At 41.0% G+C, this 27,375-nt stretch overlaps 1 protein-coding gene across 7 annotated transcripts in view; it reads left to right on the top strand.

Annotated features, from left to right (window-relative positions):
* Nucleotides 1-27,375, top strand: part of UNC79 (unc-79 homolog, NALCN channel complex subunit) — a 143,873-nt gene that overhangs the window by 67,848 nt on the left and 48,650 nt on the right. For 5 of the 7 annotated variants that reach the window (XM_034768621.1, XM_034768619.1, XM_034768618.1 and 2 more), the window contains 10 exons: nt 741-1,027; nt 5,548-5,730; nt 6,648-6,810; nt 8,781-8,933; nt 10,097-11,308; nt 13,842-13,949; nt 20,054-20,170; nt 22,061-22,144; nt 24,555-24,657; nt 27,113-27,253. In XM_034768621.1, the coding sequence (XP_034624512.1) occupies nt 741-1,027; nt 5,548-5,730; nt 6,648-6,810; nt 8,781-8,933; nt 10,097-11,308; nt 13,842-13,949; nt 20,054-20,170; nt 22,061-22,144; nt 24,555-24,657; nt 27,113-27,253 (2,551 nt within the window). The remainder of the gene's footprint in view (nt 1-740; nt 1,028-5,547; nt 5,731-6,647; nt 6,811-8,780; nt 8,934-10,096; nt 11,309-13,841; nt 13,950-20,053; nt 20,171-22,060; nt 22,145-24,554; nt 24,658-27,112; nt 27,254-27,375) is intronic. The other 2 variants (XM_034768620.1, XM_034768615.1) reach the window with 1 other exon arrangement.

Genomic DNA, 27,375 nt, shown 5'->3' with positions numbered 1-27,375 from the left:
GTAGCCCGTCAGGGTAATCCACTGGCGGGCTGCAAGACAGTTTGTTTACACTGACCATCCGCAGGCACGGCTGTGCGCAGCTCCCAGTGGCTGTGGTTCGCCATTCCCAGCCAATGGGAGCTGCGGGAAGTGGTGGGGCCCGCAAGGACATGTTCCCAGCTACTGGGAGCTGCGGGCGGCTGTGCCTGCGGATGGTCAATGTAAACAAATTGTCTCGCGGCTCGCCAGTGGATTACCCTGACGGGCCGTGTGTGGCCCGTGAGCCGCAGGTTGCCCACCACTGCTCTAAAATTTTATTGGGATTACCCTTAGCTGGAGTAACTTGTGTTCCATTGAAGTCAATGGAGCTATGATGAATTACACCAACTGAGGCTCTAACCCATAAAATATTCTTCTTCTTTTGCTCACAGTAGTGTAAACCAGGAGTAAGGCCACAGAACGTGGTGGAGTTACACTGGTGTGAAAGGAAATCAGAATCAGTCACATACAGTATGACTGTTCACTGAGGACGTTTGAGGAATTGAAAAGCTTTTGATTTCAACAAAATACGGAGTTAATTTCGTATACCTAAAGACGAGAGTAGATTACTGCCCTCAAAAATGCACGCACAATTCCTACTGACTTAACATCTGCATATAGGGTCAGAAGTGGAACAAGTCTCTTGGATAGATGTCTCTGGCCTGATTCTTTATTGCCTTGCACTGCAGTCATTCTCATCAGTGTCTTTCTTGTGCTGATAGGACAACCATCCCCAGAGAATGACAATACAATAAAGGACCTGCTTCCAGAGGATGCTGGGATTGATCATCAGACCGTCCACCAGCTGATTACTGTGCTAATGAAGTTTATGGCAAAGGATGAGAGTAGTGCTGAGTCAGATATCAGCAGTGCTAAAGCCTTCAACACAGTGAAGCGCCATCTGTATGTCTTGCTTGGCTATGATCAACAGGAAGGATGCTTCATGATTGCGCCTCAGAAAATGCGCATTTCAACTTGTTTTAATGCATTTATCGCTGGAATAGCACAAGTAGGTGTGATTTATTCTCGCTGGGCATATGTGATCCAATGAGCTGCACCAAAATACCTCCCCCAGCCAGCTACCGTTGTCTTGGGTTCCTGAAATGTCTGCAAGGCAGTCTTCTTTACAGTATTAAAAATGCTGGTTGAGTGTTCGGTAAACAACCGTAATACCTTTAGATATATGCTCTCATTGTAATAAGTGGATGAATTTGAGAGCGAGAAGGGCTGTGTTGCTTGTTCACTCTTCAAAAGCTCAGTCCAGACATATGAAGTACCTTTCCTAGTGCTATTATTGCTTTGGAGAAGGAAGGAAAGTGGTTAAAGACAGAGACTGCAAGTTAGAATTGATGGGTTCTATGCCCATTTGCACCATAGACTTGCTATATAACCCCGAGCAGGTTAGTTTTCCTCTCTGTGCATTACTTTCTTCATCTGTAAAATGAAGTCCACAATAATTCCCTATCTCGCAAGGGCTTAATTAACTCATATTAGTAAAGTGATACTTGACTGAAAGGTGCTACATGGTTGCAGAGTATCATTATTGCGTTTGATGACAAAGTCTTTTCATTGCTGCAATGTTTCTCCGTAACTCCTTATTAAAACTTCCTCTTATGTGAACTTTAAGGGAGAAAAATGGTCACTAGTTCAAATAACCATAAACCATTAAAAATGCCCAATAAAGATGCAAGAATATCACGTTTTTCATCTGCTTTTTTTGTTATACACATTGGAGGAAGCACCCATTTTTTCCAAAGCAGGGTGCGATGGATGAATCTGCAGAAATTCACATGCAGCCCCAGGCAAAACATGCAGACCTTTGTACATGCAGATCAGGTACATATATGTGCATGTGGGCAGTTAGATCAGGAGGCATTTGTACAAACTGCATGCCAGACCTATCAAGATGCAATCACAGGGTATTGTTCCTGATTTACCTCTCACTTACTGTGGATATATAGTGGTGTATATGAAAGGAGGTTCAGGCCAATTGTGTTGTGTTTAGCTTGAAGGTTCAGAAGGTGGAAGTTAGACTGTAGAACCGTAACCTAAATTTTCCAAAGTAACTAATAATTGTGCTTGCCTCAGTTTTTGGGTGCCCAACTTGAGACACCTTTGAAGGCTTGACTTTCAGAAGTGCTGAACACCCACTCTCTCAAAAATCTGGTCTCTTTAAGGTGTCTCAAGTTGGGCTCACAAAAGCACTATTCACTTTTGAAAATTTAGATCCATGGTTGGAATCCACTGAAGTCAATGGGAACTTTGCCATTTACTTTAATGGGGCCAGGATTTTACTCCGTGTCTTTAGTGTGAAAATATTAATTTGGAATTCGTTTTATGATTTTTTTTACTTGTGATAAAAGGGAGCATTCTGTAGTGTAGGGAATCTCCTTGGCTTTTAGAGCCACACTCTTTATTGCAGCACTGGCATTTGCTCACAAGAAGAGGGAACTTTGTAAAATACAACATTAACATAACACAAAATTTATAAATATTTACTTTCTATTGCCAGTCCTGCAAATGGTGGGACTGGATGAATGTGCTGGTTTATTAGCTTTAACTTCCGTGAGCTTAAACCTAGAAAGTTTAGCTCAAGGAAACATTATTTCCAAAGATTATTGTTAATATTCAACTCTTTACACCCTAATATTGCTGCTCTGCTATTTTTGGTAAGATAGAGAGATACCTTTTATTCCTAGCAGCAAACACGGAGATAAGATTGTGCAAGGTAAAATCATTTTGATGTTATCCCACCAGGTGGTGCTGTTGGACAATTCTTTTTGGAGGAAAGACTATAGCACAGATGGGCCTTGATAATACTTGGTAAAACTGTGCTTTAAGTCCTAAGGTTGAGCTATAGTCAGGATATATAATTTTAGACTTCCCAAATCTTAATATAACGTGTAGAAAAGTGCCATTGGCTTCAGGGCCTGTCTGCATTACAAAATGTACTGTATTGCGACACCTTGTTATAACACAGTTTGGTCTTACCTGTGTGGATGATTTGGTCAAAACCTAGTATAATCATGTTATAGCCTTGTTGCAATCAGATGTCAAGCTCTAGGACCATATACGGAGATGCACTATATATTCATCTGACAGTTTATGTATGTTGGTAGACAGACAAGATGGGTCTCATTAGCTCGACTCAAGGAGTGTTAAATGCTAAAGTAAGAGAGAGACAGGAACAGGAAACTCTGCATAGAAAAGCCTAGTCAATCCACTTGTGCAGGAGCTTGGGAGCTAAATCTTGTGTTTTGTATATACAGTCCTGTCTTAGGGCTTTGCTACTTTAATCAAAAAATGAATGTGAGCCCCAACAGTGAGTACATTTGGAAAATAGTCTGTCTGTCTGTCTGTGAGTGAGTGAGGTGATTAGTGCACCCATTTATATGAGGTATTGCTAGGGTGACCAGATCACCCAGGTCAAATATCGGGGCAGAGCAAAAAAAAAAACCACCCCCCCCCTCCCTCCACAAGCGCTGGAGGGAGGCCCCGGAGACGCAGGGGGAGCGCGGGGCCGGGGTGAGTGAGAGTCCGGCCTGGCCCCGAGCGCAGGCAGGACTCAGTCGGGCGGTACCTGGAGGGGGGGGGGGGCGGCCCGCAGGGCCAGGCGGTGGCTGTTCTCCCCACCTGGGCAGCGGGACTCGGGAGCAGCCGCTGCTGCAGCTCCCACTGCCATAGGGGGAGGAAGCGGCCGATGGCCAAGCTCGGCGGCTGCGGCTCTGGCGCCCAGGCCCGAACCCCCCCAAGCCCGGGCCTGTTGCGGGGACCCAGCAGCGCGCACGCTGCGCCCAGCCCCTGGCCAGTCGTGTCTGGGCTGGCTGCCCAGCTGGTGCAATCCCGTGGTGGCCCCGGGGCGAAGGCATGGCCGGACTCTCTCTCACCCTGGCCCTGTGCTCCCACTGCGTCTCCAGGGCCTCCCTCCAGCACTTGTGGAGGGAGGAGGAATGGCGAGCCTGGGGAAGAGGCAGGGATTTGGGGAGGGAGCCAATGGGGGAAGAAGGGGATGGAGTCGGGGCGGGGGATGGGGGTTGCAAGCACTTCTGGGCTCCGGAGCATTTGCTTGTTTGTCCAGTGTACCTACCTAACATCGGTCGAGATGCGGGACAAACAAGCAAATATCGGGACAGTCCCGATAAAATCGGGACGTCTGGTCACCCTAGGTATTGCTAAGCCAAAGTATTTAAAAATCATGTCAGGCCAACAAAATCATGAGATTGACTGACTTAAAAATCATGAGATTAAAAAAAATGTGGATAATTTTTATTAGCCTCCTGATAGTGGAACCTTTAGAGATGACATTTTCAAGCTTTTCTCTGCAATTATGAGAGCTAGAAACTTACTTTCTCAAAGAGATATGAGAGTCTCGGGTGATCACATGACTCCGGGACCTGGGAATTGAAGAATAACACCTAATATCAAAAGACTCATGATAAGATCATGAGAGTTGGCAAATGTAGCTGGTTAACTAACATGGGTATAAGTTTGTTTGGTCCTGTTTGTACATCCATGATCAAACTATGTTATAACACACGAGTGTCCGAGCATGATATATTTTGTAATATGAGCAGGCCCTGTGCACACTACAGTTCAGACTGTGCTAGCCAGAGCTGTTTTTAAACACACCTCTTGCTAACACACTTTCCCCATCTAGCTAAACAGGGTCTCATTACAGGATGAACCATTTTACATCACTGAGCATTTTTGTTTGGAAAATGGTTTATAACATAGTTATGCCTTGGAGAAAATTTTCAAAAGTGCGTAAGTGATTTAGGAGCTTACATGCTTTTTTCAAAAGTGATTCAGGCAGTTAGGAGCGAATTGACTTTCAATGCAATAAATGTAAAGTTGTATTAATTGAACAATCTATTAAAAGAGTAAAATGTGCTCGCATCCTTCAGTACTAGGACGGTATTTAAGCAAGAGATGTGCAACATTCAGTTGTTTGATAGTTCAAAATCCATTTGCCTGGCTAACTGATCCCGCCCCCCCCAACAATTTTTTTTTTGCATTGCCTCACAATATAACACGACATAAAGGCCCAGTTTTTGCCTTAATTTGCTCTTGTGCAAACCTGTTGATAAAAATTATTGTAACTGAAGGCAGAATTTGATCCGCTGAGCTACATTTTATAGGTAAGGTGTGAACACACATGTGTTGATGCACGACCTCAGTTTCTACACACGAAAAAGGTATTTAGAAACCACAGCAGACATTGATACGTATATTGTCTCTGCAACTTAATTGGGGAGGTTTGAAAATGTTGCCAATAGTCTGTTTTGAAATGATAAATAACATAGTGGCAGTGTTGTAGTAAATGACTCATCATGCTGATACCATGCAAAGAGCTAACGAAATAACAAACTTCCTGAAAGCTTTCTAGGTGATTGTGGAAACTCCCTGCAGGCCCTCATTTCCCTTCACATTCCCAGAATTTAAGTTGCTGTTGTAGTATGACAATTGCTAACGTAAGTGGAGCTGATTTTCTTGTTGGTGCACTAAAATCTAAATGAATATTCATTTCAGGTGATGGACTATAACATTAACCTGGGAAAACATCTCCTTCCATTAGTGGTTCAGGTGCTGAAGTATTGCACTTGTCCTCAACTAAGACATTACTTCCAGCAGCCTCCCCGCTGCTCCCTCTGGTCCATCAAACCTCACATTCGGCAGATGTGGTTAAAGGCGTTACTTGTCATCCTTTACAAGGTTTGTTGTCTTGAAGCGGTGCTGTTATCTTAACATTCACATTTCACTCTAAATTTTGTTTCAAATGATGCCTAAGCCTACTAAAACCAAAAGGGATTAGAGGGAAACATTTTTCTCTCTCTTTCAGTTTGTTTACTTTGGGTATTTAATTTCAATTTGTGTAAAATTAGTTTCACAGTTCACCCTGTATAGTCAACTAGCTAGTCAGTTTCCCCTATTGTTGATGTGGATTTTTCACCTAACAGCTTGAGCAAGAAAAATGTTTTTGAATACAGGAAAATGGGTTTTAAAACCACAAAACTGGCAGGTGGACTCAGTTGTAATATCTGATGTTACTTAAAAAATTGACTACATTTTAAATTAATAGTGTCAATTTACCAACTGGAGTTCTTAATTCACATAATGTTTTTATGTGATTGTAAAGAACATAACTTCAGTAAAGTATCTACTGGAGCTGAGATCTGAAGCTTTGACAGTAATTTGACATACAGAACACAATTCTAGTGGTTAGATTTGACGTGCCTGAAAATGGAGAAATTGGAAATCAGTGAAATAGCAAATATTTTGCAAATAGATCTGGTAAGACCTCTTGAGGTATCATTAACAGGCTGCTTTATCATATAAAAACCAAGGAAATCATATATTAAAGTATCCTCATAGGTAATTCTTCAAAATGTTTTATCTATAAGCCAGTTTCTTTTTATAAAGCATTCTTTACAAAGTGGAGGAATATTTCTGCTTTCTAGCATGTATTTAGAAACATAAGATCATAGGCGTGCCAAGGGCCACCAGAAGACAATATGTTTGGCCATTTCTATATTATTACCTAAATATTTATTCAAGGGAAGGGCCTACTGTAGACAAATCAAGAGGAAAAGTTAGTTTTTAAGGTAAAATCTTTTTATTTCACTGAATAGTATCCGTACAGAGACTGTGACATCAGCAAGATTGTGCTGCATCTGATCTACATAACAGTCAACACACTCAACGCCCAGTACCACAGCTGCAAGCCACATGCCACAGCCGGTCCTTTGTACAGTGACAACAGTAACATAAGCCGATACAGTGAAAAGGAAAAAGGTATTTTAAATATTTAAATTTCTGCACTAGCCACTGATTTAATTAATTAAGCCAGGGGTGATGAGGGAGCGTGATCTAGCAAATAGAGGTAGGACTGAGAGTCAGATTCCTGGATTCTATTCCCAGCTTTTTCTGTCTGCTCTTAAGAAGGTGAGCTAATTTTTCTGCACCTCAGTTTACCAGTTATGAAATCGGTACAGTAATACAGGGGCATATTTGGAGCTGATTTTCTTGTCGGTGCACTAAAATCTAAATGAATATTCATTTCAGTGATGGAGTGTAACATTAGTGTTTGGAAAAGTGGCTTGATATCCCTGGGTAAGAACCTATACAATTGCAAATTTTATTATTATAAATCAATTTGATAATTTCTTAGAGGGGTTCTATTGATGATAAAACATAGCTGCTTTTAGGGAATGTGTTATTACCTTCTTACCTGACAAAGACTCTTCCTGGTGTGCAGCAATCTGTTTTTCCTGCATGAGAAAAATACTTACAGAGGGGCAAATTTACCCGCAGTTTCTAAAACCTTTCTTTTACTGAGTGTGGGCTGGGTAACTAGAGTTTATCCAGTTTCACTGTGATTAAAATCTACTTAAGACTTTTGTGAAAGACTATACCTGCAGGATAAAAGACAAAATGAGTAAAATTAGAATGCGTTTTCTGCCCACTCAGTCATTTTATTTATGTCAGTACCTTTTCTGCTTTGCTGCATGTTGCTTAGTGCTTGGCATTTTGAAAAGTTGAATGATAAACGTGTCCATCAAAGAGAGGCCAAAATTCTCATTTACACTAAGGCTACCTTACACCACTCTGCAAGTGTAAAGGGGCCCTCAAATGGTTGTGAATTATATATTTTATATTTACAACAACTTTAAGACACCGTTATGCTGCTAGGGCAGCACAAAGGCCTTAGTGTTACTGAGAATCAGGCTCAGAATATTTTGTTTCTTCGGATGACTCTGGACTAATTTCCCCATCTGTTTGTCTTTGCCTTGATCTGTACAAGTAAGCTATAGTGATAGGGAGAACTGGCAATATGCTAGCCTGTAAAATGGAATCAAATTTGAGGGCTGAGATTTAGTAATTCTAAAGGACGTCTTTAAGGGATGTCTAGATACTTGTGGAATCGTGGTCTAGGAGAATGGGCAGTTTGTAAGTATTGAAGAAACCCTGAGTTCTAATCTTGTCTCTGCTATGGACCTAGACCCACTGTGTGGCCTTGGACCACACTTCATCTTAGTTTCATCTTATGTAAAGTAGGGAGAATACTACTTACCTACTTTGCCAGACTTTTGGGAAGTGCTTTGCAATGCACAAATGAAATGGTCTTTATATGGACAAACTGTTATTATATTAGCACAGAGTATGATTATTATTATTAAACTGAGGGATGAATCTCATCCTGTGCTTACTAGTGTGTGTGTGTGGTCTACTGATTAACAGTCATATTTAGCCTCCAATCAGCTAATGCATATGCCACTATCATCAGCAAATGCTAGGCAGGGGTACATTTTGCTCCTGCTCAAAGGACTAGCAATAGGAGTAATCCTATCTCAGTCAGCACTGGTCCTGATGCAGAGGATGCATTTGCCCAGCATCCACCATCTCTCCCAACATCTCTGCTGTACTTCACTGTACTAGTTGTGACAGGTCTATTGACTTCAATGGAGCTGCACCAATTTATGCCAGCTGAGGATCTCGCCGTATACTGTGCATGGCGAATGCTACAAGAAGCATTAATTGCTTAGAAAAAAATTCTATTCCTTACTTTTCAGACCTTAATCGTTCAAGCTGTAAAGTGTTTTTTGAATGGTATTACCCTGATATGTGTTTCTTTACAAGCCAATAGAATGTTTTGAATTTTCTACTTTAAAAACTGATGTGTAGCAGCTGAGGATTTGGTCCTTTGGCTCTGTCTCTTGTGCAAGACCAGTCTCTGAAGAATAATAATGATTTTCTTTCCCAAGCAGAGGAAGACAGTGTCTTTGATGAATCTGATATTCATGAAACCCCAACTGGACCCTGCAGTAAAGAGTCGCAAACATTCTTTGCAAGACTGAAAAGAATTGGTGGCAGCAAAATGGTGAAATATCAACCAGTTGAGATGAATGCCCAGAGAAGTATGAATTCTTTTATCAGAGTTAATTTCTGAAGAAATATGATAATCTGCTGCTTGTGTCATGCTAAATCCTTAATTTATGTATACTTTGTCACTATGCATCATTTTAATATTCTCATTCACACACTCGTAGGAATTTGATTTTCAGAGAATGAGTGCTCAGTACTTTCCAGAAATAAGGCCTCTTTAAGGCATCTTATGTTGGGCCACAAAATCAATAGTTTCTTGTTAAAACGTGACACTATAATATATAGAAAAACTATTTAAAGGTCAGTTTGAGAAGTTTCTAAATTTTTCCTCTTCTACTAATGACTAAACTGGCATTGGTTGAAATTTTCAGTTGAAGCTTCTCTTTTGACAGAAGTTGGCTTTTTGATGAAATGGAAATTTTTGTGGAAATAATGCCAATGTTGTTGAAAATGTTTTGGTTTCCATTGCTTAAAAAAATCAGTTATTGTTTGCCCAAACCTGAAAAATGTTCAGTTTTCAATTTTTTGGTTTTTAAATTACCCTTTTTTATGTGGCAAAAAATTACTTTTCTGACCATCTCTAGGCTGAACATTTGGAGTAATTTTTCCTTCTGTTTTTGGCGTTGGGTTTCCAAGGCAGAATGATCTATAGTACCAATGACCACGGCTCCTTGGTACTACAGCAGTGCTACAGCAAAATAAAATATTTCTAAAAACGTTTTCCTCTAACATATATGCCATATACTGAATACAGGGCGTTATGGGGTAAAGGTGATATTGATGTATGTTTGGGATGACCCACATAACTACTGCATGGCTTCACCACTCATAAGTAATGCAGCCGTCCCAAATAGATGCCAATAAAACCTTTTCACCACACCGTCTTTTATTCAATATATAGCACCAAATAGACCCTATCAAGGGCACATTTGGTGGAAACTGAGAATTTGCTTTTACAATCTAGTGGTCTGAGTAAAGTGATCTGGGCAGTGGCTTTTTTGTTGCCTGTGGCAAAATTCTTTGTAGTGTGACTCTGAGATTAAAGAAATCTCAGATGATTTTGATTGAAGATTAACTGTCATAACACTGGGTTTGTATCTGAAATGTCAGTCATGTGCTGAACTATGAGATGACGACATGATTTCTGCCAAAAATCTCCAAGTAAAATAGTACTAGCTTTTTCTGTTTTAATCAGGTGAAATAGAACTGGCTGAATATAGAGAAACTGGGGCGTTACAAGACAGCATTCTACACTGTGTGAGAGAAGAAAGCATTCAGAAAAAAAAACTGCGCTCTCTAAAACAAAAATCTCTTGATATAGGGAATGCAGACTCCCTGTTGTTTTCATTAGATGAACATCGTAGGAAGTCCTGCATAGACCGGTGTGACTTAGATAAACCACCCACCACTGCTGCTTACACCATGCATAGACAGAATGAGTATGGACGACCTAGACAGAATTCTTCTACCAGGACTGAAAATACAGAGACACAAGAGAATCCTTCTGTCATGGAAAGCTTCCGGGAAATAAGGAGACCTGTCATACCAGAAGTCAGGCTAAACTGCATGGAAACATATGAAGTAAAAGTGGATTCTCCAGTGAAACCTCCTGTTCTTAAAGAGGATTTAGATCTGATAGATTTGTCCTCTGACTCAACATCAGGGCCTGACAAGCATTCAATCCTTTCCACTTCAGACAGTGACTCTCTAGTCTTTGAACCACTTCCTCCCCTGAGAATAGTGGAGAGTGATGAAGAAGAAGAAACAACAAACCAATTAAACGATGGTGTCTCTGGCAAAACTGCTGTGTCATCTCCCACATCTCTCATCAGTGCCTCTGCCCTCAGCCTCAGTGCAACCCGCCTCGTGCAGTTCAGCATTGAGGATTGCTCCAAAGACTTTACATCTAAGGATGTTAGCAATAATGTTTCATTAGGAAAAAAGGAAATCCCCTCCACAGCTCCCAAAGATCAAAAAGACTTTGAAGAGTTAGCTAAGCCAGAGGAGCTTCAAGATGTGTCCTGTGGGAGCCCACTAACACTTAAGCAAAAGCGAGACCTATTGCAAAAGTCATTTGCACTCCCTGAGATTTCCCTTGATGATAACTCTGAGCTTAGCGTGGAAGAAATTAAACCTTGTGGACCAGTTCCAAGTTCAAATGTAAAAACTGTCCTTATTAAGGTTCCTGAAGACTCTGAAAACCAAACAGAACCTGATAAGCTTGATGCCAACACAGAATCTGATACAGAACAGAAACAGGAGGAAGAAGCTGAGGAGTCAGAATTTAAGATTCAGATTGTTCCCAGGCAGAGAAAACAGAGAAAGATTGCTGTGAGTGCTATACAGAGAGAATACCTTGACATTTCCTTCAACGTTCTAGACAAGCTGGGGGAACAGAAAGAGACAGGTGAGGACAACCACAAACCAAACCAAAAGCTGTTATTACTTATTAAGTTTTCAGTAATGTATCTGTTTGATCACTCAGTCCTGTTTACATGCCAGACAGTAGGATATAAAATATCAGAACTGATCTCATATAGATGTACCCTTCCAGAGTGTCTGCTTCTCAGTGAATTTGCTGTCAAAGGTGTTGGAATCAATTAGGAATGTACTCTCTACACAAGTATCATGTATGGGTGATGGCATATCTAAAAGAGATGCTCTAGTTCAACCACAAGTGTTGTTGGGCTTGATATAGGAATTAGTGGGTGAAATTCTATGGCGTGTGTCAGGAGGTTGGACTAGATGATCACAATTGTCTCTTCTTGCCTTAAAATCTATCAATGTAATCTGTGCAACATTCACTCGCTGTTCTTAGAACTTATTTCCTCTGCAGGCTGCAGTCAATAGATAGCAAGAAGATTGTATAGACTAGGACTTTTGGAATCTAATTCCAAGTCAGCTTTGGTTTGAGTTCAGCCTCTCTTTTGAAACCAGTAGAGATTTGCTTGAAGTTTGTTCTTCACAAAATGTTCCCATGAAATACTTTTGTTTTTGCTGTATCTGGATATCCATGAGCTTTATTAGTCCATCATTTGTGGTATGTTTCAAGTTCAGCCCCAGTTTATTGGGAGAGATCACATGATCTTTCTGCTGTAGCCCTGATTGATTGAACTGATCTCTCAACATTTGGTTTCTCCACAAGACAGAAGTTATATGCTCTGATCCAACTAGAAAAGCCAGAAAGAATTTAAAAAAATGTATGGTGGCCCCTTCTTCTCTCTGACTTTGGAGGCAGTGGCCTAGTACCATCAGTATTTTTCAGTTATTGAGGACTTATTGCTCAGTTGGGGTCACACACAATAATTAATGATATCACAGGTTTAAAAGGTAAAATATCCCTACGACTAGAGTTATCTTGTTGCATGAGAAGTGAAGCCTAGTTTTTGAGTATGTCTAGTTCCACCTCCTGTAATTGCCCTTCCATCCCCCCATTAATGAGAACAGTCTCATTATTTTATGTTATAGGTGATGTGATAACTAGATTCCAGTTTTGCAAGGGTAAATGTGTTTAACTGCGATCAGTGTCGGTGTTCTGTCAGGGCTGAAGCCTTGTCCCACTTGTGGTTCCAGTGAGCCAAAGAGCCAGTGCAACCAGGTGAAAATGAACCAACTGATCCTAAACCCTTTGTACAGGGTTGCAAAGGGAGGTGGCCACGGGAAAACTGGGTTTGTTCAGACTCAACCCCTTTTTCACCATTAGAGCCTGGCCTGCAAATCTATGAGAATCAGGTTTCACACGTACATTCACAAACATCTGTTGAACTGGAATGGTTGTCACAGCTCTGACACACATCAGAGATGTTAGCATCATGCCTCGTGTCAAAATATTTAGCCACTGAAGAGCAACATGAGTATGCATTGCTGAGTGTATTATTATACAGCCGCATAAAACATTCACAATGTCCCATTAAATGACCTTGGTTTATAATGCTGTATGTTGCTGGTAGTGACCAGAGTGAGTTACATATCTTATTATCTAAGGGCTTTGTTTCTTTTATCATCCTGATCAGTTTACTAGTTTTTGAATACATTTATTACAGTTTAGGAAAGTAGGGTTGATGTGGTTATCATAATTTGCTGGTTACAGTTTCAAGCACCTATTGCAAAATGCTGAAACTTGCATGCTTTAATATCTTTGGAAAGGATTCTGACATAATTTGTTTCCCAGTGGAATATCCAGATGATCTGTTTCTTCAAATGAGCAATCCATGGGTTCCTGCTTGAGATTTTTTTATAATAATATATAAGTTCACATTTTCTTAGTTATTTTGTGCTTGCACAAGACAGCTAGTAATGCCTGGAGAAACTTTGGGTTTGTCTCTTCCAGTTTTGATAACTTCAGCTGGTCAGAAATCATGAGATTATCTTACAAATCATGAGATTTAAAAAAATCATATATTTGGGATTCTTTTCCAGTTTTTTAACCTTTAGGATGCATATTTTCAAGCTTTTCTCTGCAACTCTGATGGCAGTAAATTTTTTTTTTAAATGAAAGCGGAGATTCTCACACAATCAAATAACTTTAGGAACTGAGGCTTCAAGAATAATACCAAATATTGCAAGAGTTGTGGCATTCTGTCATTTACACTGGATTTACACCAGGGTTACTCCATTGACTTCCATTAAGTTAGCCCTGATGTACACTTTGTAACTGAGATCAGTCAGGTGCTTTATGTACACTTATTCATTATAGTATGTACTATATATGAATAGTCTCCAAGAGGCTTATCCACAAATCTCCTTTAAAAAGTGATTTAGAAACAATTTCCTGTGCACCTGTAACATCACCACATGTGTATAGCCACTGGAGGTGCCAGATGGCAAATGGAACATTGAAAAGATGTGAAAATGGCAAATCAGAGAAGGAAGCTGATGAAAAAATGTTCTCTGATTTTTAAATAATGCACTCAGAGTTTAAGCACCATTTCCATTTGCAGATCCCACTGCTAAAGGACTTTCAACTCTGGAAATGCCAAGAGAATCATCTTCTGCTCCAACACTTGAAGCAGGTGTGCCAGAGACAAGTAGTCACTCTTCCATATCAAGTAAGTTTTGCCCTAGATTGAAGAACTGAAACTCAATTCCTGCATTTGTACATCTAATATGCATCAGCATCTGGAACATTGTCTTCCTCCAAACTTTACGTGACTGGAAGCATATTTGTGTGGTGCATTGTTAGATTTGCAATTAAGGACTACAAGGTTTATTGTGACATAGCAAACTTCATGAACATTGATTTGCTGCATATGCATTGTACAACCTTAAGCAATAAGTGGAATTTTGAGGAGGTGGTAGCTGAACTCAGCCTTTTGCTGAAGTTGTGTGTGCACTTTGAATGAGATGTAGCATTATCTAGTTGTCTAAGCACAGGAACAGGAGATAGAAACTCCCCAGAATTCTATTACTAGCTATGTGGTCTCAGAAAAGCTACTTAACCAATTGTAAAACAGAGATAATAATAACTACACTGCAGGAGAGCTGTGAGTGTTAATCTTTTAAATTAGTGAAGTTCTTTGAAGATTTTGGGCCTGATGCAAATCCGATGTGACTGCACTGGAGCCAGTGGTATTACACTGATGCAAATGGGGTTTAAGTGAGAGGAGAAACAGGCCCATAGGGTGCTATAAAAATGCTGAGTATTAATTTATTTAGTGATATCCAAGAACCACTGACTTAAGTGGAAGTAATATCAGGCCTATAAAAGGAAGGATGGTCTTGAGGTTAGGACACCAGTCTAGGACTCAGGAAGAGCTGGAATCAGTTCTCCAGCTGTACTACCAACTTCCAGTGTGACCTTGGGCAGGGCCAGATTTACAAAGTATTTAGGCAGCTAAAGATGCAGCTAGGCACTTAGGGGGGTTTCCAAAAGCACCTAAATTGGGGTAGGTTAGCCGCTGAATTCCCACTGATGTCATTAGACATGAGGCACCTACCCTGCTGAGATGCTTGTGTGAACCCCACTAGGTACCTTTCTGCATCATTAGGCACCTAAAGACCTCTGTAAATCTGGCCCTTTTTGTCTCTGTGTCTCAGTTTCCATCTGTAAAATGGGGATAAAAATGTTTTCTTTGTCTTTCTTGTCTATTTAGCTTTTGAGCTCTTTGGAGCAGGGGCTGTCTCTTGCTATGGGTTTGTTCAGTGTTCAGTACAGTGGGGCCTTGATCTCTGTTGAGGGCACTACTCATTGCTGTAATACGAATACATAATTATACTTAGGCTGCTGGTTTATAGACGCATACATTGTCAAACAATCCTGATCATGAAAAATTCCCATAGAGCCTGTCTTCTCCCATAGGAATTTTCACAGACAAAAAGAAACATAGGGGCAGATCCTCAGCTGATACACATTGTCCTAACTCCAACTGAATTATTATGACAATTTACAGCAGCTGAGGATCTGCTCTCTAGACTTCTTCAACTTATTGGTAGAAAACAGATCATGGAAATAACGTTTCTCTTGGTACAATCGTACTACATGAAATGTCACATGCTTTTCTGTAGCAACCGACTTGGCTCAATACAGTTCAGACTTTGACTCCCTCAGGGAACAGATGGGCAGGATCCCCTGGGAGAATAACATGACGGGGAAAGGAGTCCAGGAGAACTGGCTGTATTTTAAAGAATCCTTATTGAGGTTGCAGGAACAAACCATCCCGATGTGTAGAAAGAATAGTAAATATGGCAGGCGATCAGTTTGGCTTAACAGTGAAATCCTTGCTGATCGTAATGGGGGAAAAAAGAAGCTTACAAGAAGTGGAAGATTGGACAAATGACCGGGGAGGAATATAAAAATATTGCTCAGGAATGCAGGAGTGAAATCAGGAAGGCCAAATCACACTCGGAGTTGCAGCTAGCAAGAGATTTTAAGAGTAACAAGAAGGGTTTCTTCAGGTATGTTAGCAACAAGAAGAAAGTCAAGGAAAGTGTGGGCCCCTTACTGAAGGAGGGAGGCAACTAGTGACAGAGGATGTGGAAAAAGCTAATGTACTCAATGCTTTTTTTGCCTCTGTCTTCACAAACAAGGTCAGCTCCCAGACTGCTGCACTGGGCAGCACAGTATGGGGAGGAGGTGACCAGCCCTCTGTGGAGAAAGAAGTGGTTTGGGACTATTTAGAAAAACTGGATGAGCACAAGATCATGGGGCCGATGTACTGCATCCGAGGGTGCTAAAGGAGTTGGCGGATGTGATTGCAGAGCCATTGGCCATTATCTTTGAAAACTCATGGCGATCGGGGGAGGTCCCGGATGACTGGAAAAAGGCTAATGTAGTGCCCATCTTTAAAAAAGGGAAGAAGGAGGATCCGGGGAACTACAGGCCAGTCACTACTCACCTCAGTCCCTGGAAAAATCATGGAGCAGGTCCTCAAGGAATTAATTCTGAAGCACTTAGAGGAGAGGAAAGTGATCAGGAACAGTGAGCATGGATTCACCAAGAGCAAGTCATGCCTGACTAACCTAATTGCCTTCCTTCTATGAGGAGATAACTGGGTCTGTGGATGAGGGGAAAGCAGTGGATGTGTTATTCCTTGACTTTAGCAAAGCTTTTGATACGGTCTTCCACAGTATTCTTGCTGGCAAGTTAAAGAAGTATGGGCTGGATGAATGGACTATAAGGTGGATAGAAAGCTGGCTAGATCGTTGGGCTCAACGGGTAGTGATCAATGGCTCCATGTCTAGTTGGCAGTCGGTTTCAAGTGGAGTGGTCCAAGGGCCTGGGGCCAGTTTTGTTCAATATCTTCATTAATGATCTGGAGGATGGTGTGGATTGCACTCTCAGCAAGTTTGCAGATGACACTAAACTGGGAAGAGTGGTAGATACGCCGGAGGGTAGGGATAGGATACAGAGGGACCTAGACAAATTAGAGGATTGGGCCAAATGAAACCTGATGAGGTTCAACAAGGACAAGTGCAGAGTCCTGCACTTGGGACGGAAGAATCCCATTCACTGTTACAGACTAGGGACCGAATGGCTAGGCAGCAGTTCTGCAGAAAAGGACCTAGGGGTTACAGTGGACAAGAAGCTGGATATGCGTCAACAGTGTGCCCTTGTTGCCAAGAAGGCTAACAGCATTTTGGGCTGTATAAATAGGGGCATTGCCAGCAGATCGAGGGATGTGATCATTCCCCTCTATTCGACATTGGTGAGGCCTCATCTGGAGTTCTGTGTCCAGTTTTGGTCTCCCCACTACAGAAGGGATGTGGACAAATTGGAGGGAGTCCAGCGGAGGGCAACAAAAATGATTAGGGGGCTGGATCCCATGACTTACGAGGAGAGGCTGAGGGAACTGGGATTGTTTAGTCTGCAGAAGAGAAGAATGAGTGGGGATTTGATAGCTGCTTTCAACTACTTGAAAGGGGGTTCCAAAGAGGATGGATCTAGACTGTTCTCAGTGGTAACAGATGACAGCACAAGGAGTAAAGGACTCAAGCTGCAGTGGGGGAGGATATTAGGAAAAACTTTTTCACTAGGAGGGTGATGAAGCACTGGAATGGGTTACCTAGGGAGGTGGTGGAATCTCATTCGTTGGAGGTTTTTAAGGTCAGGCTTGTCAGGCTGGGATGATTTAGTTCGGAATTGGTCCTGCTTTGAGCACGGGGTTGGACTAGATGACCTCTCCCTTCCAACACTGATATTCTGTGATTCTATGATTCAAAGGCTGGAGGCAGCTTTTTTGTTTTTTCAACGTTTGAAATCACAGCTGTCCTTCAGAAACCAGGTAAATAACTCTGGAAACACGAACCAGCTCACCACCACTGTGATACTGTTGAATATGCATTTAAAAAAAACTTTAATTACAATCATAAAAGCTGGTAAGGAAGTTCAAAGAGATAATTTCCTAGATTTTGACAGTCTTCTGCACTCCAAGCAACATTGTCAGTTCTGAAATTAATTGCCATTCTTTCATTTGGAAATTTGGTCTTTGATAAACTGATAAAGCATCTATTTAAAATCCCTTGCACTGGAAGAGATGGAAATTAGATTTTTCTGCTAATTTGCTGTGAAAGGCAGCTGCAAAACAAAACTAAGTTAAATATTGAATGGAATCACAATTCGGTTCAGTTCCAGAAGCTCATTTATGCAAGGTTTGGTTTGCTGCAGAGTTGGATAATTTTATTGTTGAATCTGAATGGAGTTTAAATGCACTTTGATATACTGAAAGGGTATTGCATAAATGGGAGGAACCTACAATACTTCTCATTATGATGTGTATGAAATTGTTTCGATGAGCAGATTCCCAGTGGATGTTATCGCTCTGTTTATTATAAATTGGATACTTGTACTTATTCTGTTAGAAAGTTCTTTAAATTGTTCTCCTTATGAGATGAGGTCAGGGCAAGAAGTAATGGGCTTAAATTGCAGCAAAGGAGATTTAGATATTTAGAGATTTAGATATTAGGAAAAACTTCCTAACTCTGAGGGTAGTTAGGCACCGGAACAAATTACCTAGGAAGGTTGTGGACTCTCCGTCACTGGATGTTTTCAAGAACAGTTTTGACAAACACCTGTCAGGGATGATCTAGATAATACTTAGGCCTGCCTCAGCACAAATAACTGGACTAAGTGACCTAAAGAGGTCCCTTCCAGTCCTACATTATCTATGATTCCATTATTCTATTTAATTTGGGTTTGAATCTTCTTTGTAGTTAGACACTGAGATGGATCTAACTCAAGACCTGGGATCTGAGTAAAGTTTGGGCAAAGTTTGGATCTGAACCTTATGGCTTGTGCTCAACTCCAGTTTTGCCTTTTCAGTTAATGATGTCAAGGACTGTTTGACCTTTTTTTAAAGCTTAGCTGGTTACTATTCTACTGGCAGGTATCCTGTTAATACTGTTTTTAAACTATGTTAGATTTCTTTTAGTTGCAAATGAAAATGATCATGACAAAGAGGTCTCACATTGATATCATGTAGGCCTGACTTCAAGAAAATATTTAAACTCAGGCTTAAGTCTACATGCTTAAAAGCATCCAGAATAGGTATGGATTTAAGCACATGCTCGAGTGCTTTTTAGATTCAGGACCCAAGAATCAGTTTCAGGCTGAGAGTAATGGTCTTGGTTTCATTGGGGGAAATACATTGCTCAGACTGGGTTGATAAAGTAGAGGAGCCATCCTCATCCTTCTTGATGCTTCCTGTTGAAGGAATGGAAAAAGAAGATCGGTTGGGAGCATCCCATCACCTGGGTCTCCGTCCATTTGAGTATTAGGGAAATATATTACAATACTGGTCTTAATTTCTGGTTATGTTATAGTTTATTCAGGGAGTATTGTCAGCTAGCCATTTTCAATAAAATATACAGCAGTGTAGGTTAACAAGTATAGAAATTGGCAACCTGATGGACCAGCAGAAGTTGGCTACTTAAAGACGAGGTCTTCTAATAATAGTGGAGGGGACAAAAGGGCCATTTTGTGCTATTTAGATGCTGGCCTGTCTAGAAGGTGGTATGGAGTCACCCCACCCCTGGGGAGCTTCGGAGAGAGATGCAATCCCTCCCTGAGTGGCAGGGTGTTCAGTGAGACTGCAGCATGCACCAGTCACATAATGTGTCTTGCACTCTGCAGGCCAGTGCTGGGGGTGGGGCACAAGGTCATGATTCTTACCCACTTTCTTTTCCAAGGGGTGCCTAGAGGGAGCAGTGCTCATGCTTTCCCAAATGCAGAGACTGTCATTCTACAAACTCTAGAATGGCGTGTGCAAATGAAAGGGGATTGTTGGGGAAGACATCCTCCCCAGAATCAATCCTGATGTCCCCTCCCCCAGCATGTGCACACATGGACTAGTCACAGTCTAACTTGATATCTGGCGATACTTTAGGGTGGTTTCTTAAGCTGTAGGGATGTCTAATAAAGGTGATGTCTTGAACACGTTTCACTGTATTTTAGAATAAAGATTACAGGCCAAGGAATTGATAGACACTATGCATGAAATCCTGGTTTCACTGAAATCCACAGGATTTTTGCCATGGACTGAAGTGGGGCCATGTACAACTATGTGAATAGAGCAGATTACTTTGAATAAAATTCTGAGAGTCAAGCAGCTGGTCTTTGTGGATGATATCAGTACCTCCTTCATGCTGATGGACAAAATCAGGGGAATAAGAGCAGCTTGTGTGATTCTCTGAACTCTTTTCAAATTCTGATTTGCAGCTCAGTTCAGACAGATGAAAAGGGGCTCCCTGGGAGCTCTGACAATGAACCAGCTAATGAAGAGACAGCTGGAACACCAATCTAGTGCACCCCATAATATCAGCACTTGGGACACTGGTAAGTTATGCTTCTCTATTCTTTATTTCCATTCCCTTAAACCAGTTAGTGTCTCTTTCTGTGGTGATCAATTGTTGTGAATATAAGTGAGCCATTACCATTCTTCCGTTGGAGAAAAGTAGCCAAGCTCAGGTCTACAGTGGAATTATACCAGATTCTCTGCTGGTGTGAATCGGCATGGCTCCATTGTAGTGGGATATTTTTCTTTTGAAATAATGGCCATTACCGTTTTGTATACAGCTAGGTGAGATTCTGGCCCTATTGAGATCAAATTGAGTATTGCCACTGACTTCAGCAGGGCCAGGATTTCACCCACTGTGTGTGAATCATTTTTATAAAGACAAACCTTTTTTTTTTTTTTTTTTTTTTTTACAATCATATTGAGACATCAGGCATTTAAACCTTATGCCAAGGAGACTCTCACTTCCCCATCGGCAGACGCTTGGGAGTCTTTTGCCAGCTCATGCAGAACTCATGGGGTTTCCGCTCAGTAATTCATACTAGGTTTCCATGTTTCTCATTAAGAGTGAAATGCGAAGCAGACAATGAAAACTGAATTAAGTACAGAATGTCCCCACTAACCACCTGAAAAAACTTTTAATCTCTTCTTTTCATTCTTTTACTCTTGTGTGAAATCTTCTATAGTTCATTGAATTTGTCACAGAATGATGAATTCTGGCATATGTTTCATTGTGACGTAATAGAATGATGCTTCCTAGAATTTCACCAGCAAACCAGGAGGTGACAAGAGGGAGGGAAAGAACTGTAAAACGTTGACCTGGAATGTAGCACTTGGTTGAACGTCCCCACTGCCAAGTTAGTGGGGAGATTGGTCTCAAAAATTGTGCTTAATTCAGTTTTCACTTTTAAGTCCCATCAGTCCCATTACATTTGTGACTCTGAGGCATGACTTCTCTGTGACATCCATCCTCAGAATGAAGTGGATTGTCAGTTTCCCTTCCTAACCTTCCCCACATCATCAAGCACAGAATTTGTCATTGGTAGCGGGTCCATGGTAGCCTTCTGACATATCAAGTAAGTTTATCTCACACAGAAACTTCAGTTAGCATAACTTATACAATAACCTGGTTTTCCCATTTAGTATTTCAGAACGATATAGTTTATCATTTACCTCTTACATGACCTATTGAACCTGTCTTCCAAGTGGGCAAGTCAATATTCTAATCACTATATCTTTGAGGAGCTCCATCTTAATGTTCTTGTTGGGAATCCACTAGCATTCTTTTCAACATCTGTCACCTTTCTCTCCAAAAGACCTCACTTCTAGTCACTTCCTCCAGGGGCTTGAGACACCAACTCAATTTTTCAAGGGAACTTTTACAATCCCTAGCTTCACATCATTTTGTGGCTGCTTTATATTTTCTACATCAGTCCAGCTAAACTGGGTACCATGCCTCTCTTTCTTCATCTCTCATTTCAAACTGCTCTGTCCCAAACTCTTTCTCTGAAAAATAAACTCATTGTGTGTCTATCCTATGTCAGCACAAGCATGTCCATGAACTACTGATCCCTCAGTGTCCCTAAGCATTACCTTTTACTCTTTCTGTGACTCTTTACATATCCATTTCTTGCTGAATCCTTGCAATTAGCCCTATATTTCTTATCAAAAGACCTTGACTTTGAGCTATCCTAAAAGGCCTCCTTTAATATTGCTAAATCTGGTTCTTGCTTCTTCTATGGAACTATCTTTTACCTTCTTTTCTTCTCTTCTTTTCTCTCTTCATGCTCAGAGATTTAACCCTCTGTTTTCCAGCTGTTGTGTATGTGTGTGGTGATGCTGGTGTTTTAATTGTTGGAGTGAATTTGTGGTGCTGGCGAGAGGCGCTGCATTAACAGTACCACAGTCTGAAGTCTTCTATTTATCCACAGAACAGATACAGCATGGGAAGCGGCCGTGCAATGTCTCAGTTTGCCTAAACCCTGACCTGGAGGGACCACCACTAAGAATAAGAGGTTAGTTCAGTGTCCACGTCCATTCAAACTTGGTCTCTCTGCGGAGACTACCAACAAGGTTGCCAGTTAGTACCTGTTGTGATTGTGGCTTTGTGTTCTGTTCAGCTAGAGTGACACCACCAATTCATTTCACACAGGACATGGATAGTTGATGGATGGTAATGACTTCCTGTCAGTATCTAGCTCGTCTGGACTTAACTGATGACTTGGAAGTGAAAGACTGTATGCCCCATTCTCTGTGTTACCAAGTCCCCACTTCTTAGCTATTCAAACACTCATTCCTGACATCCAAACTGCTCAGCCTTCCTTACAGCTTTTTAATGGCACCACAAACTAGCCTTTCTCTAGCTTGAATCACATTCTCTCTCACTTTTCACCACAAGATCAGCACAAGTGTTCTTACGGTATTATTAGCAGCTTAGCCTTACTCCCAGTTATGTAGCCATGGTTATGTCAACATCCAGCATTTGCATGCTATACTGTAACCTGTAGCTAGAGATGGCATCAGTTAAGCTTCCAGCATGATGATAAAAGGGAAGGTAAAGTGAATCAGTTTATGAAGCAAAGACTAGCTAACAAACTCTTATTTCTTGCATTCTCGATGGTTTCCTATATCACTGAAGAGTCTTCAAGACTTTCTAAACTGTCTGCTGCATCCAGTGCAATCTCAAAGGGACCATTACTCAACATATAGGATAGGGTCTTAGCTTGTATAGAAAAGAATTATGTTTCCTTCCAAACTCAGCAGAACAATTTTTTGACACTTCTATTTTCATTAAAGCAGCACTCAGCACCCTCCCTATCAGTCTAGAATGGAATCTCATATAGATCATTTGGTCTGAGTTGGCCTTTGCAACAGCAGCTATTGGGACTGTATCAAAAGCAACTCCATTTGTACCAGGCTTAGTCAGACAATCCACCTCTTGTTTCTTTAACCCGTGATGAGGATTACAATAGGCTAATTTCAACACTAACTGTGAGGTCTTCAGATTGCTGTTTGTTTTCTTGCTGGCTTCTTCAATCACCCTCCAGCCCTTCCATATCTGCAAGGGTCAAACTGGAGGGAAAAAGACATTGGTATTCTTCCAAGCTGTAACCACAAAATGAACTCCACCCATGTGCAACTTCAAAACGAGATGCCACTCAGAGTGGACCATGCAGGTGTGATCACATCTATAATATGAGTTCCACTTGGTTCCTTGAGTTCAGCTCTTCTCAGTGGGTCTTAATTAACTGGGGTGGGGGGAAGTAGTGCTGTCCCACAAATGCCACTCATTTGTGGCATCAAAATGAGACATTACTTGATAATAGGTTGTGCAGATCTATGACCTTTCCTCTTCTTTCTTACCTGAGAAAAGAAATAATTATCAATGTTGACATTAAAATATCATCAAAGGGCACTTGCATTAACACTTCATTGAGATGAATGGGGCAGTTCACACCTCTCTGTGCTATTGTTCCAGAGGTTTTTTTCACAACCATAACATCTAGAGAATTACCTTTAAAAAAAAAAAATAATTACCTTTAAAAATAAAAAGAAAGAAAGAAAGCTGTGATTCTGGAGAACAAGTTAGTTGTTTCAGAGACATGGTGTCCTATAACATCAATCCAAGAGTCCTGTCTTCCAGGATATTCCACCTATTCAATCCTGTCGTATGAGGCACCTACTACCTTCAACCCTTCCTGTTAAACCAAGAATCTGCTCCCCGTCCCATCTCCCATGATTTGGGCACAGAAGAAGTGCCCCCTGGGCAAGGGAGAGCCACATGTGACTGCACTATTTGTATTCCTGTATGACCAGGTCTGTAGGTGGTCAGTTCCGCCTCATCAGTATAGCTTGCCTTTAAAAGTTTTCTAACTGAAAATAACACTAATAATACTTGGCACTTCTAAATCACCTTCCATCCAATGATCTCTAAGCCTTTTCAAATCTTGATGAATTAAGCCTCAACATCATTGCGAGGCATTATCATCTCCATTTCACAGATGGGGTGACTGAGGCAAAGAGGATGTTAAGTGACTTCCTCCCCCAAGGTCACACAGAAATTTTGGGGCAGAGCTCGGGAAGAATCCAAAGTTCTTAACACCCAGTCTCATACTAACTACAGGACCATCCACTCTCCCTAAAGAATGAGGGGATAAAAACTTGACAACTGAACACTGAAGCAGTCATACCACCTTGAATTTGTTTCATTTACTTCCTTAGGATCTCAATTTTTAAAATAATTCCTGACCTTTAAAAAATAAAATAAGCACAAGTAATTGGAGTAATTTGACAGAAGCAAAGAATGTGTTGTAGCTTTCTCCAGAGAGAAATTTTTATTTACATACACTGCAAAAGCTTTTTTTGTTCACCTATGTCCATTCCAGATTTCCATTTACCATGCTTCTTTCTTTTAATGGCTTCAAGGTGCCACCAAATCCAGCTTACTGTCAGCACCCAGTATAGTCAGTATGTTTGTACCAGCCCCAGAAGAATTTACCGATGACCAACCTACTATGATGACTGACAAGTAAGCCAGTTTCTGTTTCTTTCAAATAATTTGGTAGTTAAAAACCACTGAGCTTCAGAACATATTTGGATGGGCCCTGACTCAGTGAAAGAACATTCTCAAATTTTCTCCTAAGCAGCATAATTTTTTGTAGCAAGGGAGAATTTTCAAAATGTTGCAAACCGGGTGTGCTGTAAATATACTGGGACATGAATATGTGTGTGCGAAGTGGTGTGGCTGGGAGTATTAGTAATAGTACTGTTTTATTATTTGAGTGTTGACAGTTTGCATTGTACTGTATTTAGAGAAAGGTGTGTAGCCTGATTCTCTTCTCACTTACCCCTAGTGAAAATCAGAATTAACGCTATTAATGGCAAGGTTGTTACACCAGTGTAAAACTGGTACAAGTAAGATCAAACCCATGGGACCTGTTGCACGGAACTCCTCCAGTTTTAAAGGACCATAAGCAGGATAAAGACTGCTCGGGAAAAAGGAGATCTTACTTTAAAGGGGCTTTTTTAATGATATAGAGATAGGCCTGGACTGGGACCTGCACTCCAAACCCTTGAATACGAATTCACCGCAATGGTTTTGGATCTGAGTCAGAACCAATGCCTGAAGGAGATCTGATTTGGAAAAGATCCAAACAAAGAAATCTTGTGAGAAAAGCTGACATCATGAGGAGGTTTCTGAGAACCATTGCCATCTGTGTGGATAGTGGGATGGGAGGAGGTACTCAAGTATTAGAGTTTCTTTGGCAGTGATTAGGGAATTCACTAATTCTTCTGCTCCACTTAATCTCTTGATTGGGTAGAATTTTCTGTAAGCAAGTTTTGGGACTTGGCTGGTTCTAAAAGCTTTTTTCCTTGAAACTGGGAGTGGTTTTTATTTGTTTGGCCTTACTCAAACTCAAAACCCTTGCCTTAACCTAAGATGGATGTGAATCTACACATTGCCTGCGTGACTCATTTTGTTTCTATGGATTTGATCTAGGAAGGGACTTTTATTACATTTGGTCATGTAAATGGATGAAATAATACTGTATCCACAATTAACAAGACTTTAATTCTGCAATTGAGCTTTCTCTGTTTTTTACTGTAAGGGCTCATTGTAATCCACTGAAAACTCTAGTTTTTCTCCCTAAAATGAAAGTTATCATGTTTTTGAATCGCTATGGCTTTTCCATTGCAATGTAAAGCCATGACTGTAAATCAGCATCTTGAATACTACTGTTACCTCCACTACTGCTATTTTGCACTTATATGCTTTTCCTCTACAAGGATCCCCAACACCTTTTACCAACATTAATTCTTTGATCAAAATCCCATTGAGGCACTGTAATTAAATATGATGGTACTCGTTTTACGGAGAAGCAGTGAAGTAGATGGCTTAAAGCCACCCACTGATTCAAAGGCAGAACTGGGAGTAGAACCCCAGAGTTGTGGCTTTCAATCCTGTGCTCTAGCCGCTAGATGAACTGCCAAGATGCTTACTAGAGAAGGGCAAGGCTGTTGTGTGAGTCTTCAGTGGAACTGGAAGTTATGTTGTGTAAATGCTAAACAGGAGATGGTGGAGTCTCCTTCCTTGGAGGTTTTTAAGGCCCGGCTTGACAAAGCCCTGGCTGGGATGATTTAGTTGGAAATTGGTCCTGCTTTGAGCAGGGGGTTGGACTAGATGACCTCTTGAGGTCCCTTCCAACTCTGATATTCTATGATTCTATGATTCTAACATTCCAAGAAGTGGGCTCATTTCATGCATCTTCTTTGGCCTTTTTCCAAAAGCTTTGGCATCAGATGCCAAACCAGATGAGATTGATTTTCATAACCTTGCTAGCATCTTCTCCTCCTGTTGAGATACAAAGGGAGGGAAATTGCTTGTAGAATCCCATTAAGTTAAAATATCAATCTGTTGGAGTCATTAGCTACTGGTTGATCTAATTAGCCAAGCCTCCCTATTGGGCTGAGATGTACCAGTTTCCCAGGTTTGTTTATCTTTTTATGTGGTTTTAAAACCCTGCCTTATCTCTCCTGCAGCTGACATCTCCCTTATGATTAGATGTTACAAAGCTATTGCAGAGCTTTCAGAGTTGTCTCTCAGCATTGCAGGAGGGGGCCGCAATTCAACAGCAAAACTGGTTTGGAACAGAAAGAGACCTCTCTAAAAACAAAGGGAATCTTCCTTGGCCTCCTCCCCACATAAAAATCCTATCATTTCCTCTTGCAAGTCTATAACCACAGCTGTAATCTGATCTCATCAGATTATTGCTTTATTGTTGATCAACACAAAGCACAGATTGGAGTAACTGACCACCTGCCACAGATCAACATTGCCTGTTGATGGAGCTAGTGAAAAGTGTTTTGTATACAGGGTTTAAAGCACAGTGATCTATTTTCTTAGCCATAAAATGTTCAATGTAACATGGATTCTCCTAATTAATTGAACAAGTAATATTAGCTTTTAATAACTTTCCTTGCAGATGCCATGATTGTGGAGCTATCCTCGAAGAGTATGATGAAGAAACACTAGGTCTGGCCATAGTTGTTCTCTCCACATTCATTCACCTCAGCCCAGATTTGGCTGCTCCTTTGTTGTTGGACATCATGCAGTCTGTAGGAAGGTAACCGTTGGACCTCTCTCTTTCTCTCTCTTTTATGAGGGAAGGAAGATTTTTGTGCCCTTGAATTGTGATGAGTTCCCTAGGAGAACTGAAAGGGATGTCCTGATGGCATATCAGATAGC

The sequence above is a fragment of the Trachemys scripta genome, chromosome 4 (genome assembly GCF_013100865.1).
Source record: "Trachemys scripta elegans isolate TJP31775 chromosome 4, CAS_Tse_1.0, whole genome shotgun sequence".
Lineage (NCBI taxonomy): Eukaryota > Metazoa > Chordata > Testudines > Emydidae > Trachemys > Trachemys scripta.
This window is presented reverse-complemented; position numbering and strand designations above follow the sequence as displayed.